Source organism: Numenius arquata, chromosome 3 (assembly GCF_964106895.1).
Source record: "Numenius arquata chromosome 3, bNumArq3.hap1.1, whole genome shotgun sequence".
In the NCBI taxonomy this organism is placed as follows: Eukaryota; Metazoa; Chordata; class Aves; order Charadriiformes; family Scolopacidae; genus Numenius; species Numenius arquata.
The window spans coordinates 17,945,791-17,964,821 of NC_133578.1; the positions used below are offsets into that span (position 1 = coordinate 17,945,791).

Sequence of the window (19,031 nt, forward strand, 5' to 3'; positions counted from 1 at the left end):
GCCTGGGGAGGAGCCCACGCGGGGAGGGGAAGCCCCGGCCCTTTGGATTTGGGATCGCGGCAGGTGGAGCCCTGCCTTCCCTGCACTTCCACTGCCCGTCCCCATCGTGGCCTGCAGCGGCTGGGGTTGGGAGTCGGTGTCCCACGGCAGCCGGTGGCGGAGGGCGAGAGGAAGGGAGAAAGGACGAAGCGCTCCTCCTCACCCGGCCGCTTTGCCTCGGCAGCTCGGCGGCCCGTTCCCCGAACGCCCGCGATGGAGAAATATCACGTCCTGGAAATGATCGGCGAAGGCTCCTTCGGGCGTGTGTACAAGGGGCGCCGGAAACACAGCGCCCAGGTGAGGAGAGAGGTGGTAGGGGGGAGGGCTGGGGCTCTGTTGTGTGGCGCTTGGGAACTGATTTCTGGTGACTGTTGGGTCCCAAGATCGTGCCAGGGCTTTGAGACTTGGCACTCATTCATTTTTCTGCTAACATTCCTGGCCAGCTCCTGCTGGCATGGAGTCGTTCAGGTTCAAGGGGCCTCAAGAGGTTTCCAGTCCATCCCCTGCTCAAAGCAAAGTCAGCAGATCCCACAGGGACAAAGGCCTCACAGCCAGTGTTTGACTGTACTTGGGGTGAATGACTTTTCCTTATATGTTGAAAGCCCCTCTGTTTCAGTTTTTAATTCCTATCTCATCCCCCCGTGTTGCATGTCTGTAAAGAGCCTGGCTCCATCTTCTCTGAAGCCTCCTTTTGGGAATCACAAGATTACTGTTCTGCTTCCCTAAGCATTTTTTTTCTCCAGGCTAACCAAGCCCTGGACCTCAGCTTTTAAACCACATGCTTCAGCCCCCTCGCTATCCCAGTGGTCTCTGCTATACACACCTCAGCCTATTGATGTCTTTCTGGGCCAAAAACCAGGCACAATATTGCCAATGTGGTCCAACAAGTGTTAACTAAAGGGCAATAATCACTTCCTTCGGACTCCTACCTGTTGATACAGCCCAGAGTGCTGCTAGTGCTCCTCACTGCCAAAGCACGCTGCTGGCTTGTGTTAGGCTTGCTGTCAGCCAGCATCTGTAGCTCCTGTCCTGTGTTTGGACTGTTTCTGGCAGTCTTAGCTTTGTCTGGGCTCACTGATTACATTTCTTTGCTTTAAACGCCAGTGTGCAAAGTACTGTGACCACCTGTATTGATGTGCAAGGGTCTGGAGGAGCCCCAGCTCCAAGGGATCCAGTGAACAAATGTCTTGTTCAGTGTGCTCAGTGGGAAAATGCTGAGTCCTGTTTGGGTTAAACGTGGCCTCTGCCAGGGCAGGCAGGAGCCTGGTCTGATCCCAGCTTTACCTGCTTTGAAAGGTGGTGGCCTTGAAGTTCATCCCCAAGGTGGGGCGGTCTGAGAAGGAGCTGAAGAACCTGCAGCGAGAAATTGAGATCATGAGAGGCCTCCATCATCCCAACATCATCCAGATGCTTGACAGCTTTGAGACCGACAAGGAGGTGAAGGGCAAATGCTTTTGCTTGTCTGGGGCCATGGGACAAGGGCTGGCTCCTGCTGTCATAGGGACCATTTTCTCAGAAGATGCTGGTGACACCCTCCCAGGACCTGGTCAGTGTTTTTCAGAGCCCTCCAGTATGTGCTGTTTGGGGAGCCAGCACCTATCTGGGCTGTGTGGGGTGTGCCGGGTCATATACAGAGGTGAAGGAGCTCGGTGGGGTGTGTGTGTGATGAAAAGGAATTTTTTGGGACCACAGGATAAGAGTGACTCTTCAGTCACCTCATCAGTCTCATCAGAGACTGACTTTTCACTGATTTGAACTCACATGGAGAGAGTGTGATAAGAAAGGGTTGAAGACTGTGCTATGGGACATGGGGCCATGAAATAGATTAATTGGGCAGCAGATTCAAAAAAAGTTCAAGAGAATGATTCTACCCACTGGGCTTGTCCTGTAATTCCCCCTTCCCTGGTTTCTGCTGGCTATCTGAGATAAGGACAGCCACAAGGACTCTGCTAAGTGCTGGGCCCTTGCTGTAGTGCAGCCATGGGGGCCCTCCCCCACCCCAGGTCCCAGCCCAAGCTGATGGGCTGTGCACAATGAGACCCCATCATCTCCCTCAGATTTCCTACCCTGCTCTGTCCTGGTCCCCAGGGCATAGTGGGGATGCAGCTGGGTGGGTTCCAGATCTCACCATGCTGCTTTTCCCTCCAGGTGGTGGTGGTGACTGATTACGCAGAGGGGGAGCTCTTCCAGATCCTGGAGGATGATGGGAGTTTGCCCGAGGACCAGGTGACTGGTGTAGCTGCAGGATGGAGAGAACAGGATTTGTCTGCCTGCAGGCAGTGGATGTCTGGTCTGCGCCAGGTGACATCAGGAGGGTGAAGGTGCTGCCAGGGAGAGCTACCTGGCAGAGCTTCTGAAGGGGATGGAGAGGGGGCCAGGTTGCACTGGGGGACAGTGGGGTCCAGCAGTGACCTTGGTTTCCCTGTTCTCTCTCCAAGGACCACAGCACCAGGCCTACTCCAAGGAACTGCTGTCCCATGGCTGGGGCTGGTACTTGCCCCAAACAGGGCAAGGGCAGGACGGGGGGAGCCAGGCCATAAGGAACACCATGGTTCTGCTGGCTGGTGGTGCTGTGGGGCACAGGGTGAGACTCCTGTGTCTCTGGCAGGTCCAGACCATAGCTGCCCAACTAGTCTCTGCTCTCTACTACCTTCACTCCCACCGCATCCTGCATCGTGACATGAAACCGCAGAACATCCTGCTGGGCAAAGACGGCGTCGTCAAACTCTGTGACTTCGGGTGGGTGCTGGGGGCCAGCGTGAGGCTTGGGGCAGCCAAGGGGTGACTTGAGTGTTCTAGAGGAGGAGGAAGGAATGTGGAAATGTGGATTCTGTGCATATTTAGGGGTTGGTAGGGATGGGGGATTTTGGACCCTGGAGGGGGGAGTTGTTAGTAAACTCATAAGGATCTCCTTGGGAGCTGCGACAGGTGTTTCAGCCTGAACTGACTATCTGTGCTTTGTTCTGAGCAGGTTTGCCCGTGCCATGAGCATCCATACCATGGTGCTGACCTCCATCAAGGGCACGCCACTGTACATGTCCCCTGAACTGGTGGAGGAGCGGCCATACGACCACACAGCTGATTTGTGGTCTGTGGGCTGCATCCTGTATGAGCTGTTCGTGGGAACTCCTCCCTTCTACACCAGCAGCATCTTCCAGCTCGTCAGCCTCATCGTCAAGGACCCTGTCAAATGGCCTGAGGCCATAAGCCCAGTGTTCAAGGTAAGGGCAAAGGCCCTAGATCCATTCATGTGGAAGCAGCTTCACCTGCTGCCCAGGTGGGTCACTTTTAGGTTTTATATCCCCTAACACGGATTTCAGAAAACAGGGAAGGGATGAGAGCTTGGCCTCCTGTTAGGGGGCCCCTTACCACTGCTGTCCCTCCCTATAAGCTGGGAAACTGGGGCTGACGGCAGAGGAGTAATTTACTGGGCTGGGAAGGGAAGTGTCTTCCCATCTGCTCTAAGCACTAGAGCCACTCCTTCCCCAGAGCAGGGAACACGGGCCTCCTGGGTGCTCTCACTGGGGAAGACTGGTGGGTACACTGTGCTCAGTGGTAGATGCTGAGCATGTGTCGGTGACCCTGGCACTGTCCTGCCCTGTAGAGCTTCCTGCAGGGACTACTAATGAAGGACCCCTGCCAGCGCCTGTCGTGGCCAGAGCTGCTCTCTCACCCCTTCATTGCTGGACGGGTTACTGGTAAGTACCGGCTCTTTTCCCAGTGCTGGCCAGGTGTATTTCCTCCTCCTATTGCCTGGAGGCTGGAAGGACCACCCTGCCCTGCTTTCTTTACTACCCTGTTCTTTGCCTCCTTCCTCTCAGCTTTCTCCAGCTGCTGACCCCTAACTCCTGCCCCTGGGCTTGCTCTGGCTCCCCTGGGATCCCAGAGCCAGTCCCAAGGGAGAGCTGCTGATGAAGTTCTCCCCTTGCCTCCCCAGTGATTGATGACACAGAAGAGTATGGGATCTCAAACCCCTTCACCACCAAGCTTCCCCCAGAGCTGCAGGCCCTGAAGGAGCAGCAGGCCCATTCCCTGGCCCCCAGGAGTGGCCAGTCCAGGATCCTGAGAAAGGCCCGGCAGAAGATGGCTGAGGAGGCGCAGAGAAAGGTGGAGGAAAGTGTGGGATTCCTGTGGCTGTGTCCCACAGTCGAGGCAAAGGACTGGCACTGAAATGGGACCTGGGAGGAAAGACAGAAGGGACATGGATCAGACTGGGGTGTCAGCCACAGAAGGCAGGATGTGGGGTCCTCGGGGTGGTGGCGTCTAGAGGGCTCATCTGGGTGGCTGAGTAACCCTGACCTGACCAAACTTCTCTGCTATCACCCAGGGGCAGCTGAAGGCAGATGATGCATCTGTGAAGAGCTCTGGCAAAGGATGCCCAGGGCATGGACACAGAGCAGCCCTGAGGAAGGCAGCCATCATGGAGCGGGAGCCACCGGCTGCCTCCAAAGAGAAGAACACCGGTGTCCTGCAGGGAAAGAGCAGCATGACAGAGTGGGACTTGGAGGAGCCTCCACCCAGCCCACGGTGAGGGAGGTCTGGGGCTGGGAGCAGAGGAAGAGGGAAAGGCAGGATAGTTCACTGACTGTGCTGTTTCCTTGGCCAGGGAGCACAGCATCACTCAAGACTATGAGCGGGAGTTTCCTGGAGCAGAGGCCTCTCTGCAGCCTGTTGCTGGCAGGGCAGAGCCCTGGCGCAGGCGCAGCATCGAGACCGTGGACCTGGAGAGTGAGGTAAGACAGTGTCTTGTGGTGAGGACAGCAGGGCCCAGTCCTCAGGGCCTAGTAGAGGGACCCTGGGGCAGGAAGGGTCCGTGGCACCAGCCCTCTCTCTTCCATGGCTAGGAGCTGGAGAGCGATGAGGAGTGGCAGCACCTGATTGAGGCCACAGAGCCCTCAACCATGAAGCTTAACACACCGCTGAGCCTTCTGAGGGACCCGGCCTTCTGGCACCGTGTCCAGGCCCGCCTGAGAGACTCTGCTCAGCAGGTGAGCGATGGCTGGCTTAGACAACTATGGGGACATGGATGCCGCCTTCTTCCCAGGATTGGGTTGGGAGCACTGGGAGAGTCCTCAGTCCAGCCAGCAAGGGGATCCTCTGCTTCTCCAGAGCTGTCTCATGCACTTAGCTTGCCATCTGCTCCCCTGCTGTCCCCTGCCTGTGGTTGTGGAGGGCTGCCACGTGGCTGGTGGAGAGGCCAAAACCACTGCTGATCATAAGCTCTTCTGGCTTCTCTGTGTCCAGGTGCTGGAAGGGATGCTGGAGGGAGCCTCCCGTCTCCGTCCCATGCTCCGTGTTGTGGGCAACCTCCTGGCTACCCGGTGTGACTCTGAGCTGCTGAACTACTTCTGCCGAGAGCTGAATGTGCCTCTGTCCCTGCTGTGTCTAGCCAAGCAGATCCTGGAGAGTGGTAGCACCAAGCAGGTGGGTGTAGGACCCCAGAGAAATTAGGGCTTCTTCCAACCCTGCAGAGTGCTGGTGCTGAGGAGGCCCTGGTGTCCTGCTGGAGCTGGCTCACTGGATTGGTGCCTCTTCCAGGCCCCTTTGAGAAGGGGGAGGTTCTGGCAGTGAAGGATCCTGCTTGTGGTGGTGTTGGGATGGCCAGCAGACAATCCCCACTCACTGTTTGTTTCTGAATCTTGCAGCAGCCCTGGTGTATCGCAGTGCTGACAGACCTCCTCATGGTGACCACAGTTTATTTCAGCAGTGAATGCAGCCTGGAGGAGAGTGGGCAAAAGGACAGGTAGGGACAACCCTCTGTGTTCTGGGGTCTCTTGTGGACGATGTGGGGACCTGGCAGTAGGCAGGAGGGTGGTGTTCATTCTCTGTAGCTGGAGCTGTCTCTGTGGGGTAGCATCACAGACTGAGCGCTTTGTGCCGTATCACTGTTCTCACAGAGAGGCGCTTTCCATGAGTGGGACTAATTAAGGGGAAGGCACAGCTGACTAGAATCCAGTTGTGCTACCAGCTGGCACTGACTCACAGTGCTAGTGTGTGCTGCCTGCTCCATTACCCAGGCCATATGGACCTGGACAGACCCTGTCCTCACAGCCAGGGCCTGTGTTTCTCTGCTCTCCTCTGCCCCTGCTGCCTCCTCCAGCCTGCAGGCCTTCCAGGAGAGTGCCAGTTGCTTCCTAACCCTGCTACCAGAGCTGCTGGCTGAGCCAGCTGACAACGAGATGAGACTCTGCCAGCAAAGCCTCCTGGTAAGGGTGCCCCTGTCTCCTTTTTCCAACCCTGTAGCCCAGGGACAAAAGCTGTGGGGCTGGGTGTGCATGTCAGGGGGAGTGAATACTCCGTATGTACCCCTCTCTCAGCCAGCATGTAGCCACATGTGGCTGCCACACAGTAACCTGGCTGGAGAATACACTTAGAGGTCCCTGAAGCTCCAGCACATGAGTCCTTCTCCCACCTCTGCTGTACCCCCACAGCCTCCTCCTCCATTGCCCTTCTCTCTCCTCCCACCCTCGATATGCAGTGATGGCCCCTCTCTATATCTCCCCCAGTGCTTCCACCTGCTCTGTGAGAGCCTGGATGTGATGTGCCCCTCTATCTCTGCACCCATCTATGCCAGCCTGCGAGAGGAGCATCGGCCCCTGCTAAACAGACTCCTCCAGGGATCCATCTCAGAGCAGCCTGCTCTGCGAGGTAGCCGTGGTGGCAGCTTGCGCCTCCTCCCGGGGTTTTCCCTCTCCCTCCTATCCTTGGGCTCCCTCAGAGCACTGGCTGCCATTGCAGTGCTGTTGGCTGGAGGAGGTGGCTGAAACTTATCTGCCCAAGCCCCTGCTAACCAGGGCTCTCCTGTTCTCTCCCTCAATCCTAGATCTCATCCTCCTTGTGTCACAAGCCTGACTTTTCCTCTCGGCCTCCAACCCCATCCTGCTGCCCCTCAGCATCCCTAGCCCTTAGCACATGTCTCCCGAGCTCTGTCCCTGTGCAGGTACAGCGATGGAGGCCAAGTCAGACCATGACCAGAGCCCAAGTGTGGCAGACCTCTTCATGGCTGCATTAGCTGCTGCCTGCAGCATACCCCTGGAGAGGAACGGCTGTCGGGAAGCCAAGCAGCAGGTCAGGCCGGCTGTCTTTGCAGGGTGAGGAGGTGTGGTCCCCACAGGGACAACAACCCTTTGCAGGAGGGTCTCTCTTTGCTGGGGTCCTCTGGCTTTGGTGGCTGCAGGGCTGGTGTTTGCAGGCTGCTCCTTCTAGTCAACAACTGGGCTTCAGGAGTCTAAGGACTCCTAAGTTAACCAAGAGACTCACACTTAGGATCTGAACTGTGGGATGGGCTAAGTAAAGAACTAGGCAGTGCAGAGAAAACATGAAGAATTCTTATATGACAGTGATATGAACTGTAGGAAATCTGAAATTGAATGGACAATAAATAAGAGGGAAAACAAAACTACAGATTTGCATTTGATCCTTTAACTCAACTCTGAGTCAACAAGGAGGGAAGCAGAGGAGGAATCTCACCTTGCTCATCTCGGCTCTGGGACTGTGCATCAAAGCCGTACTGGCCATGGCAGATGAGCATCCCTTTGTGAACACAACATGTAGGAAGCAGATGCCTTCTTTTATTAATTTGTTGCTAGCATTGAATTCCTTAAGCATGTGCAGTGCTTCAAGTGCCCAGGGTGTAAAACAGGCTGATTTCTGCAGGTTGCTCAGGAGGTAGCTGCAAAGCTTATGGAGGGAGACAGCCAGCAGCTTGGGAGGCTGCTGGGGAGGCTGGAGCATCCAAGCTGCTCCTTGAACGTGCTCAAGGTAATGGCCCCGTCCATTTATCTGGCTGCCCCCAGAGGTGCCTGGGCCTTTGGTCTGGGGTTAGGAGCATGGGGAAGGGGGAACTGTGGGCTCATCCCTCAATGACTCCCATCTCCCTGGTGTCAGCTAGTGACTAAATGAGCCTGTGGTAGCCATGGGGTGTGACTGGGATGGGCCTGGTCGCTGTACCCCTGTGCCCAGGGGCTGGTATGCATCTCTCCCCTCTGCCTCACAGATCCTCTACGCTGGCTGCCATGCCAGCCCGAGCCTATGCCAGCACTTGGGAAGGAGCCAGCGATTGTGGGGTTTCCTCATGCAGCTCTCCAAGGGCAAGGTAAGCCTGGCTACAGCCTCAGCGGTGGGTTAGGAGATGGGCAAGCAGGACACATTTCTCTGAGCGCTGCATAGACCAAGCTGAAGGATGTGTGGGGAGAAGAGTTTTCGGGAGCTTAGTCTGGAGAGTGCAGTTCTCCTCCAGGGCCCAGAAATGTTCTTTCCTCCCCTCCCAGCCTTGCTGCCCCCCTGTGACTCCTGCTCCCTTGGCAGGTCCCCGTGGCGGAGGTGGTCCAGGAGGCAGCCTGCGAGGCCTCTCTGTACCTGCTGGCCCTGCTCACCCTGCGGCTCCAGGCCTCCCCTCCCAGGTAAGTACCCGCTTTTACTCATGGGTAGATGAGGAACATGCCCTGTCCTGAACAGCCCTCTGCCCTGCACCCTACCCAGAGCTGGGCTTGTGCTGCCACTGATCCCTCCAATCTGGATACATCTGCAGAGGCTGGGCAGCATGAGTGGGTGCTGGTGATGTGGTGAGGACCTAGTGCAGACAAGGAGGTGCTGTGAATGATGGCTCGCTCCTCCTGCAAGGTGGCTGCTTCCCAGCCCTAAGGGTATTGGGGTGCTGCTGCTCTGTGGGATGTGAAGCTGTGGGACGACAGTGCTTCTCTCCTGGCCCCTGTGTTTCAGGTTTGAGGAGGTGGCTACCCTGGCCATGGATCTCATCATCCAGTCTCCTGTCGTCTCCCTTGTGGTAAGTCTTCCCTTCCTGCCAGAGCCGTTACTGAGCCCTGCAGAGCCCCATGTCCCATTTGGGTCCTACTGTTGCTTGCTTAGGGTGGGATGGGGGCAGGTGCAGCCTGGCTGTCCATGCTCTGGACTGAGGGATGAAGAGTCAGAACAGAGCAGGCAGATGGGAAAGTCCCAAAGGTGTTGAGTTCTCCCTGCTCCCACAGGGTGCAGCAGCATTCCTCCTGACACAGCTCAGTCAGCATGGGGTGACCTTGGAGCTCAGAGGAGAAGAGATCCTACCAGTGGTGACAAATGCACTGACAGCACCTGCTGAGGTACGGGATGGGGACAGAGGAGCAGGGGAGCCATGCTGTCACCCCATGGTGGAGGTGTGCAGTCAAAGATGGGCTCAGAAGGGTGCAGATGTGGTCCTGCTGCTTTCAGACCCAGCACCCAGCTCCAGCCTGTCCCCTACTCTCTCTTACAGCTGCAGCTCCCCCCACCAATGGGTGCTGGTCTCTATGATGGGATCTTTTTCCTCCTGCTGAAGCTCCTTGCCCAGGTACCTGCCTATCTTTTCTTTGCCTGGTCCCTGCTAAAAGGTGTGGGGATAAAAAGGCATAAATGTAGATTAGTAATGGGGGGAACTGAGGAGCTTTTGCTGAGCTGTGCAACCCCATGAAAGTCACCTAATGTTCCTGGGCTTTTTGTGGAGCTCTAGAGGATTGGTGGGAGGGTGGTCAGCAGGGAGGAGAATGGGTGCACTGGAGTGAGAGAGGGCAGATATGCCTGTGGACTGGCACTGCCAGCAAGCGCAGCAGGGATGCCAGCTGCCTGGTTTCCTCTCCTCTCCCTGGGCCATGTCTGTCCAGCCCTGATCTTCCCAGGACCATGGGGATGTGGACCCATGGTGGACCAGGATGTCCCTCATCTTTAGGAGGACATGGCCATGGAGCAGGGCTTTGCTGCCTCAGAGCTGTGGAGCGTGGTGTGGCATTGCGTTGCTGCAGTGCTTCATGTGGGCAGTGATGGGGCAGCGCTGGAGGGAGACACCCCAGTGGCAGACCAAACCATGGCAGAGCCGGACTGGAACCTCCTCTCCCCTCAAGGTAGGAGCTGTAGGACAGCAGGTCATCTGCCGTGGACTCTGCTCCACATCCTGCCCTCAGACTTGCCCGTGCCTGTCCCCATCAGCATCTGGTCCCTGAGGCCAGAGGGCTCAGGGGGCTTTTCTTGAGGATCGCTGTTGTCCTCTGGGGAGATAGGGCTGGGCTGGCCCATGCTGCTCCCAGTCGGCAGCAGCTCAGCTGAGCTGGGTGTGGAGGAACAAGAAGGGGTGTCTCTGCTGGAGAGGAACATTCACCCTGGCAGGTGTGACCACCATGGGTGGAGAATGGTCTTGGGCAGGGAAGCACAGAACCAACCCTGGAGCAGCCATAGGCGGAGAGGATACTTTACAGCCTTCCCTGGCTTTGCCCTTCTGCTGCACTGTTCCCCCTGCAGGCACCCTCCTCTTCCTCAGCCTGGCCCTCTTTGTCTTCACTCGCGAGTCCCACCAGTGTCTGCCTCAGCTCACCCAGTCCCACGGTGTCCTCATAGTGACGCTGAAGAGGCTGCTGTCCCGTGGCTTCCTGGCATGCCTGGCACAGACGTGAGTTGTGTGGAGGGCTGAAGCAGGCAGAGCTCAGCCACTGAACGGGGCTTGGACATGAGCATGCAGAGGGCCGAGAAGTTTCTGACCTGGCGCTTGCAGGGCATAGCTCACTTGCAGAACTTCTCCTTAGTGCCTGGCATGGGGAATGCTCTCTGCCTCTTGCCTTGATGTTTTTCTGATCACCTTTGTATTAAGCTCTCTCTCTAACAAATTCAGGCAAGCAGGAGAGGACGGGGACCCTGAGCTTGTCCCAGCTGTGGTGATCCAGGCCTGCCAGCTCCTCTGCTTCCCTTTTGCCCTGGATGTGGATGGAGACACCTTAGCATTGGTCATGGAGGCTGTGAGAGATGCCCAGATCCCTGCCCAGCTGCTGCAGGTACCCTCTTAGCCCTGCATTTCTCTTCCACGCCATATTGTGGAGACACCTCCCAACGTTGCAGTCCCCAGTACATCGCACCACCTCACACCATGCTGGCAATTTGTGCCCACACAGGGACATCACTAGGGTGCCATGCAGCCACCAGAGCGGCTTGGCCAGCAGCTGAGCTCTGCACTGACCTGCTGGCAGCCCTCAGCCACTGCTTGACTTGGTCCGTACCTGAGGACAGCACACTCAGTGCTGCTCTCTCTCCTTTTTCCCTAGGTCTGCTCTCTCCATCTGCCCTTCTCGTACACCGAGCTCCCCATGAGCCTCTTGTGCCACCTCGTTGTGGCTAATGAACAGGTCATAGACCAAATCGTGAGGGCAGCCACCGCCTCAGAGCACGTCACTGCCTTCTTGATGTCTGCCTTATTTTCAGGCAGCCTCATGCTCACGACTGACCTCCTGTCTCTCTTTACCCATGTGGCTCGGGCCTGTCCGGAGCACCTGCCCTTTCTCCAGAGGATCCTGAGTGGCTCGGATGTGGCTGACCAGCCACTGACCCGCCTGCTTGGCCATCGGCAGCACCTGATACGGGCCAAAACCTGCAACCTGCTGGGCAATCTGCTCCGACATGGCCACAGCTTTCCCCAGGTGCTGCAGAGCCAGCCAGGCTTGCTGGAGAGCCTGCTGGGCTGCCTGGTGGACCAGGAGGAGAGCGTGCGGAAGGCAGCCAGCTTCATGGTGGGCAACGCCGCCTACCATGAGTCCTTCCCGGTGGGGACCCTGGGCAGGGCTGTGCCGGGGCTGACGAGGCTGTTGAGGGACGCGCAGGCCAGGACGCGCTGCAACGCTGCCTCAGCCCTGGGCAACCTGGGCCGGCGCTCGGCGGAGCTGGGGGACCTGCTGATTGAGAGCAAGGCCCCCCATGTCCTGCTGGAGGTGGCCTGCTGGGACCCTCGGGAGAGCGTGCGGGAGGGAGCCCTGGTGGCACTGCGGGCTCTCAGCCAGCACCCTGGGATACAGCAGGTACCGTGCGGGGACCTCCGCTCCTTCCTGGGACCCGGTGGGACCAGGCTGGCAGGTGACTCCTGTCCCTCTGCTCCGCAGGTCCTGCTGTCCCTCGGAGCTACTGAGAAGCTGTCCGTGCTGGCCAGCGGTGACTCACAGCCTGCTGCTGCTGCCAGTCCCCGGCCACCTTCTGCCCGGCACTGCGAGAAGCTCCTCCGCTTCCTAGCACCCCTGCGCGGGAGCGGCGCTGGAAACGCCCCCGGACCCCCAGATCCCGGCAAATCTGTGGCCCCGCAGCAGCGCTGACGCCGGGGCTCAGCCTGACGCTGCCTTCAGCGGGACGGGACGAACGCTCTCTGCCTCCTTCTCGGGCCCCAGCCTCCCCTGGAACCCACTATTGTCCGTCCCGGAAGGGGGATATCCCTGTCCCCCCCTGCCGTGGGGGAAGCCTTTCCTGGAAAAGTGCCTGTAGACCTCAAGAAACCACCTCTTTATAAGTGGCCTCCCCTGCCGTGTCCGCCCACCGGGCGCCGGGGCTCCGCGCCTCCATCCCGGGGTTCCCCCACTGCGGGCAGCGGCGCCCAGGCTGCCTCCCCGCCAGGCCGCTAGAGGGCGCTGTCGGCCGTTGCGGTTGGCGCGGTGGCTGCCGGGAGGTGTAGTCACGTGGCGGTGCCGCCCCGGATCCCTATGGTAACGGCGGGCGGTGTGGCGGCGGCCCGGGAGCGGCGGGGCCCGGGGGCACCGGGCGGGCGGTGAGTACGAGAGGGGTGGGCTCGAGTGTGCCTCCCTTCCGAGGAGCGGGTCCCTTCCTTTCGTGGGGAGTGTGTGCCCTCCGTGGGTGCCGTCTCTAGGGCCCACCCTGGGGCGTGGGGCCCTTGGTCCCCTCCGTTGCCTCTCCATCCCCGCCCCGCCGGAGTCCCCTGGCCCTCCCTGCCCCACTGCCGTGCCCCCAGCACCCACTCGGTCTCTGTCCCGGCCCCGAGGAGGTACCTTGCCCAACCCCGGGCCTCCCCGCAGAGACTCGCCTTGGCCCTGCCCTGTGGCCCCTGTGGGGTGAGCTGGACTGGGTCCCTGGGGCTGGGGAGATGGCATAGGGATGCTCTGTGGCAGGTCGTGCTGGGGATGGCGGCCTGGCCAGTGCTCCTGGGGCAGGATGGAGCATCTCAATAGTGCCTTTGGCCTCAAAGACTTTTACCTGAAGAAATGAGAACCAGAGCGTGTTCCCTGGGTGAGCGTCAAGGAGAAAGAAGAGCTGCCTCCCCAGTGAGCCTCTCCAACAGCTCTTGGAACAGCAGCGACGGTGGAGCTGGGGTAGACTGGACCTGAGCAGAGCACTGGGACAGTCTGGCTGTTAATTCTTCCACTGGGGTCTCGGCTTGGCTGCTCTGGTGTCATAAAAAGGAACCAATGGGCCTGAATTGTGAATGGCAGAGCTGTGAGAAGAGTCAAGACAAGCCTGGAGTGTTTCTTGAATGCCTCCAGGGTCTGGACTGGGAATGAGGGGTGCAGGAGTGGGGAAGCCCTGTAGTGCAGTGCCAGCCTGCTGTCTCCCTGCCTGGCTGGGCTGTGGATATCTCATGAGTGCAGGGTTCAGTGCCACAGTTCCACATCAAAACCCTCCCTTCGTGACTACTGTGATGCAGCTTCTCTTTTTCATTGCTGTGTACTCCCCAATGAACATGTTTGTGATGGTCTGGTGGCTTCGAGGCAGCTTGGGGGAATTAACAGCAAATTGTTGGTCTGATTACAGTTTTATCTAATAATTTTTCCTTTATTATTAGTGGTTGTACCCAGTAGGTGGTGACACTTGTCTGACCTTTAGTTGCACTCTTGCTGCAGTCCTTAAGTTTTGTATTAGGCAAACTTTGTTGATAACAAATTGGCACTCCTGCTCTTCAGTCGTGCCTGGGGCCCTTCTCAGCATAGCAGGGATCGCATTGCGAGGAGGACACTGACAGGGCCAAATGCCACTGTCCCCAGATAATGATGCCTGCCTAGAGATGTGGTGTCACCGATGCAGGTCGGGGGCTTTGGCTGTCATACCGGCCTGGCTGGGTGTCATTCCTTGGCATTTCCCAGGTTCATCCCCTGTAGCAAGTCTGGCTGTATTTGGCGGCTTCTTCCCAACTTGAATCTCTCTGCTCCAATCCCAAGCTCTGAGAGACCACTGTAGGGAGTGAGGTGGTTGCAATGCCTGCAGAGGACTCTTTCCCATCCTGGTTGAGACATGGAAGGGTCCTCATCACATACTGAATGACAGACTTGGAGCTTTTTCTGCCAGTTCCAGATACGTTGCAGAAAAAAGTATCAAGAAAAGGGGATGGACAAAGAATTGATATGTTCTGAACTAATTTTTCTCTTTCTTTTCTCCTTGCTATGTATTGATATTTTATACTTGTTCCACTCACCCTGAGTCTTACACCTTTTTTTATTTCTGTGCCAAAGGCTGAGAGTGTGGCCAGGCTGCCTGAAACCAGACTGTGCTGACTGCCTGTCGGTTCCAGTGCTGGTGGCCAAGCTCTCCCCAGGTCTTGCGTAATTCTCCTGTACCTTTTCTCCCATTGTGAAGCTCAGTTGAGAATGCTGTCCCTTTGGTTTGCTGTCTGCTTGGATCTGCAGGAAGGTGCTTTAGACCTCCTCGCTGAAAGGCTGTAAAACACCCCATGCTTTAGCTGGTTGCTTTTAACCCAGACTTGTTTCCCTACTCTAGTTTACGCTGCGATACAACTGCTCCCACGTCCCAGACGATGAGAAAGTACAAGTCAGAGCTGGCAGCAAGAGCAGGGACTTCTCAGCTTTGCTGCCTGGGAAACACAGAACTGTGTGGTCTGCTGTCACTGCGGCAGGTCCCCTTCAGTGGCCTGGAGACTCTGACAGGGTGAAAAAATCGATATCCTTCGATATCAATGGGGTCTCCACGCTCTGGACCTTTCACCCTTTGCTGTGGCCCCCCACACTCTGGTCACAGCCAGGTCAACCCACCCGGGGAGAGCACTGAGCCAGCCCTTTATTTTAGTTGTCCCTGGTTGCTCTCTCTCCACGGCAAAGCTGCAGCTCTGGATTTTCTGCCTAACCACGCTGGAGTCCATCATCTCATCCAACACTGTGCTCCAATGCCCTGAGAGCTGTGAGAAGGTCCCCTGTGAACTTGAACACATGAGCCTTCTGTCCCCTGGCCATCCCCTGTGTGCGTGGAGGGAGGTGTTTGCTGCGGTGCAGAGCGAGGCGGCGGCTGAATTCCAGCTCTCCTGTGGCTTGGTCCGGCACCCTGCTGCTTGTAAGGTCTGCCTCTCTCCCTCCCTGCCACCTCGGAAACATGAGCGTGTGCCAGAGCCGTTCTGCTGCTCTTGCAGGGCAGCACTCTGCTTAGTTCAATGATCGTTTTGGGCAGCCATGCACTTACCGCGTTTCCTCTGTTCAGTGTGGAGGGGCGTTTAACGCAGCCGTTGAACTGAAATGACTAATTGCAGTGCAAATGCCAGACACAAATGTAATCCCAGGATGCATGTGGAATTTGCTGACACATCTCCATGGTGGGTCATTTCTCACTGTTATCTTTTTTTGACCTAAGGAGCCAAGCAAAAACTTTGTGTCTTGATGAGGAGAGAAATTGGTCATGATCCTGTGCATCTGGTTTTGTACCCAAAACATGGTTTTGTAGGATGATACTGGAGCTGAGAGGGAGCAGCGATGCTTAACTGCATGGCAAAGCAGCACGCCAGGCTGTTGGCATTTCTGTGGTAGCTGAGCTGTCTCTGAGCTGTCTTGTCCCCGTGGACGACTTCTTGAGGCCAGTAAGACCCTCTGCTCTTCAGCTTGAGCATTTGGGTGGCCTTGTCTGCTGCTTTGTCTTAGGGTGTGACTGCACTTGAGGCCACTTGTTTCCTGGAGCTGATGTAGGTGAGGGTTGTTTCCATGCTGTTGAAATACAAGAGTTTGTACCTAGCTACCCAGTGTAAGAGCGGCTTTAAGGCACTCTCAGCCAGTTAGTTTCAGAACAATGCGCTTGATCTTGTTGAAATCTTTTAATTTTTTTTGAAGGGATATAAACCCTTATTTTGAAATGTATATTAGTTTTAAAACATGTTCATTTTGAGTTGTTGTTAACTCGCTTGTTCAAGCTTTAATCAAAAGCCCCAGAGCTGCAGGTGAGGAACTTGGTGTGAGCTCGGGTCTCGCCTAGAAAAAGATGTTATCCTTTCTGATAGTAAAGAACAGAAATTGTACCCTGCAATGGCATAGAAAACAATAGCAAATCACAGTTGTATGACTCCCCCACCCACCCTCCCCCTTGTGACTTTGGGCTGTGTGAGGCTGACAGCACGTTATCAGGTCAGCTTGCAGCTCATACATTTGCAAGCTCTTGTTATTTTAAGCGTGTCACCACAGCTGTGTTTAAAATAATCTTCCCCAGCCAAACTCACATGATGGAGGGATGATGTGCACACCCGGGCTCTTGTGCTCTCGTCCTTTCCTGCTAGAAATGGGTCTGCGAGGAGTTGCCATGCTGCTGTTGAAAGTGCCTGGTGTGCGCACCCATGGGCTGGAAGAAGGGACTTCCACTGACGCTGAGTGGGGTGCGCATGGGCTGGGGCGTGTGGTGGCCCTTGCGCGCCTGTGATGTGACATTCGTAAAGGCTGTGGCAGCGCTCCAGCTGACGTCCCGAAGCTTGCGAGCAGACTGTGCAATAATAAAAGGTGCTAGTGAAATAATCATAAGCCAGTGCAGCTGTACGGTCACTCCAACAGTGACAACTTTGGCCTCTATATTGTGTGTCACTAAGTCCAAGCCAAAATCCATTAATTACTAGTAATGATGTTTGGGTTTGACTTCCAGCCCAGCCAGTTTGCCCTGAGCTTTTCCCAGCTCATGTTTCTACAATAAAATTTCCAAGTGTAGTTTTATTGCTCTTGTGAGCAGCAGAATGGACTCCCGCTCCTTTGCCGTAGGGTTGGGTTGGCAGAACTAGGGTTTGCATAAATCTGTGACCTTCCTCCACCCCAAAACTCTGACCGAGTTAAACGTAAAGGGGAAACTTTCCTGACAGGTAACCGGCGGGGATTTACCTTGGGGCAGGTGACGTGGTTCATGCCCAGAGCCATAGAGACATGGCAGCTGCTGTCCTGTTGTGCCCACAGGCATGTGAAGGTGCCTCCATGTCTGCTGGTTCTCCTGGATGTTCAGCAGCTGCTTTGCTGAGCTGTCCTTGCAGCGAGGACAGGAGCCAGTTTGCAGGCAGACATCAGAGATGTCTGTACTGGTACACAGGAGGTAGGACAGGAGTGTGGACAGGGGGAAGGACAGGCAGCATAATCTGCTGCTGCCAGTCTGGATGCACCCTGACCTGCCCCGTGTGGGGGCATGTTCTTCCTTTCATCCTTCCTGCCCCTGTCTCTGAGCTCCTGTATCTCCACAGGGAAACAATGGTGGTTACTAGCTGTTGGCCGACACAGTCCTTGCCTGGAAGCTGTACAAAGGCCCTGCTGCTTCCTTCTGCAGCTGCTGCTTCCAGGGCACCCCTGCCCCGTCCTCCCCGGCTGCTGCGGGGCTGGGGACCATCCCTGGCTGAGCAGGCAGTGGGGGCTAAGGCTGTGGCATGGCCAGACCTCCACGTGGCAGCTGTGGCTGCCAGCGGTACCCCTGTGCTGGTCACATCTGTGCCGCTGTTGCAGCTTACTCCAGAGCAGGGTCACACAGGGCTTCTGCTGGAATACTCGCGCCTGTGTCTAAGCCGGCTGTAGGATTCATGTCCCTTGTCACAGCTTCATTAGGCCAAATCACTTTTATTTTTATAGCAGGATGATCCACTGATAGCTGTAAAGCCGGGCGGAGATGAGGCACAGGTGGCTTTCACTGCAGGCTGGTTTTGCAAGGTCATTCACAGCCGGGTGAGAGCACAGGCGATAGCCAAGCTGGCAGCGTGCGTGGTGACACCTCAGTGATAGTACCCTCCAAGCAAGAACGTCAGGGAAACTTTCATTCACCTCCTTGTGAATTTTTATTTTTATTTTTCACATCTATGCTCGCTGGTGCACTAGGGTCACTTTGCGGTTCAAGCACGCTTGCGACCTGGGTGCATCTGGGGGAATGGTGTGCAGAAGCCCAGCTTCTCTCACTTGTTTACTGGGGGAAACTCGAGCCAGGCGGATGGCGGCATCTGAGCCACAGCCTCTTCGCTCTGTGATAATCGCCGTGAATGTCACAACACGGCTGGGTTGCTGCTGGGTGCGGATCAGGTAGCGATCGGATAGTGCGGTACAGCTCAGTTGTGTATGGCACGTAGGACTCCCTTCCCCGGGGCTCACAGAGGGCTGAAGCCACCAATTCCTCATCTGGAGTGCTCAGCGTGACATTAGTGTACAAGCACTAATGAGCAGTGCAGTCATGGGCGTGGAGCGGACCTGAGCCCTTCCATGCTTCCTTGCAGAGCTTGGCAGGGCAGCAGCTCTCCTTGAGGACACATATAGCTCTTCTGGGAATCTGCATGAGACATTCCCAACTCATACAGCCTCTGGTTGGGATGCTGCTGACCTGATGTGCACTGGAGACTGGGGCCTGATTCACAGGTTGAGGTCTGGCGGGTGTAGGTCTGTCTGACCCAGCGCTGTTTTGGGTGTGAGCTGCTGTCGTGGTGCTACAGGGCAACCCCGGGGTCTCCTAGCTACACTTGAACTGCTCCACCTAAGGCTTGATTTCCCAGTGAGAAAGAAAGTGTTGTATAAGTATTGCAAGAAAACTAAGAGGGTGATGGTTGATGCTCTGCTTACCCTTCCTTTTATACTTTTTGGTTTTTTTTAAAACATGCAAGCTTGTGAGAGCTGGAAGGTGGAAAAGCAAGCCAGCCAGCCTGCTTGGGATACAAATTCCTATCGTGGCTGTATCCAGGGGCCCTCCAGCTATGTGTTAAAGCAAGACAAATACCTGGCACATGGTTTGTTTTCTCTTTCCCTTCTCCCCAGGCAAGAAGATCTTACAGGCATGATGCAATAGTTCATTTTAGGAGGTTTCAGGATTATGTCTGCAGCTCTGTGGTTTGCCAGTTGCCCTTGCAAAAGACTTTTTCTGTAATACTGCAATGGGGAGGAATGTGTGTGTGTGGTACTGCCAGTCTACTGGAAAGTGAAGTGCTGTTGGAACAGCCCTGCATTTGCTCCTTGCTGCCTTATCAATCCTGAGGTCTTTAGGATGCCCACAGCCCTCGC

General features: G+C 56.3%; 1 protein-coding gene across 1 annotated transcript; it reads left to right on the plus strand.

Moving 5' to 3' along the window:
* Positions 1 to 252: 252 nt before the first annotated feature.
* On the plus strand, positions 253 to 12,134 carry STK36 (serine/threonine kinase 36). Its single transcript, XM_074145700.1, has 26 exons — positions 253 to 336; positions 1,336 to 1,476; positions 2,188 to 2,265; positions 2,648 to 2,778; positions 3,011 to 3,260; positions 3,644 to 3,737; positions 3,977 to 4,146; positions 4,367 to 4,566; positions 4,646 to 4,772; positions 4,884 to 5,027; positions 5,284 to 5,463; positions 5,685 to 5,782; positions 6,140 to 6,245; positions 6,546 to 6,687; positions 6,980 to 7,107; positions 7,696 to 7,800; positions 8,036 to 8,134; positions 8,347 to 8,441; positions 8,761 to 8,824; positions 9,027 to 9,137; positions 9,290 to 9,364; positions 9,740 to 9,911; positions 10,306 to 10,453; positions 10,673 to 10,832; positions 11,100 to 11,846; positions 11,928 to 12,134. The coding sequence occupies exons 1-26, from the start codon at positions 253 to 255 to the stop codon at positions 12,132 to 12,134; spliced, it is 4,056 nt and encodes a 1,351-aa protein (XP_074001801.1).
* Positions 12,135 to 19,031: the final 6,897 nt, after the last annotated feature.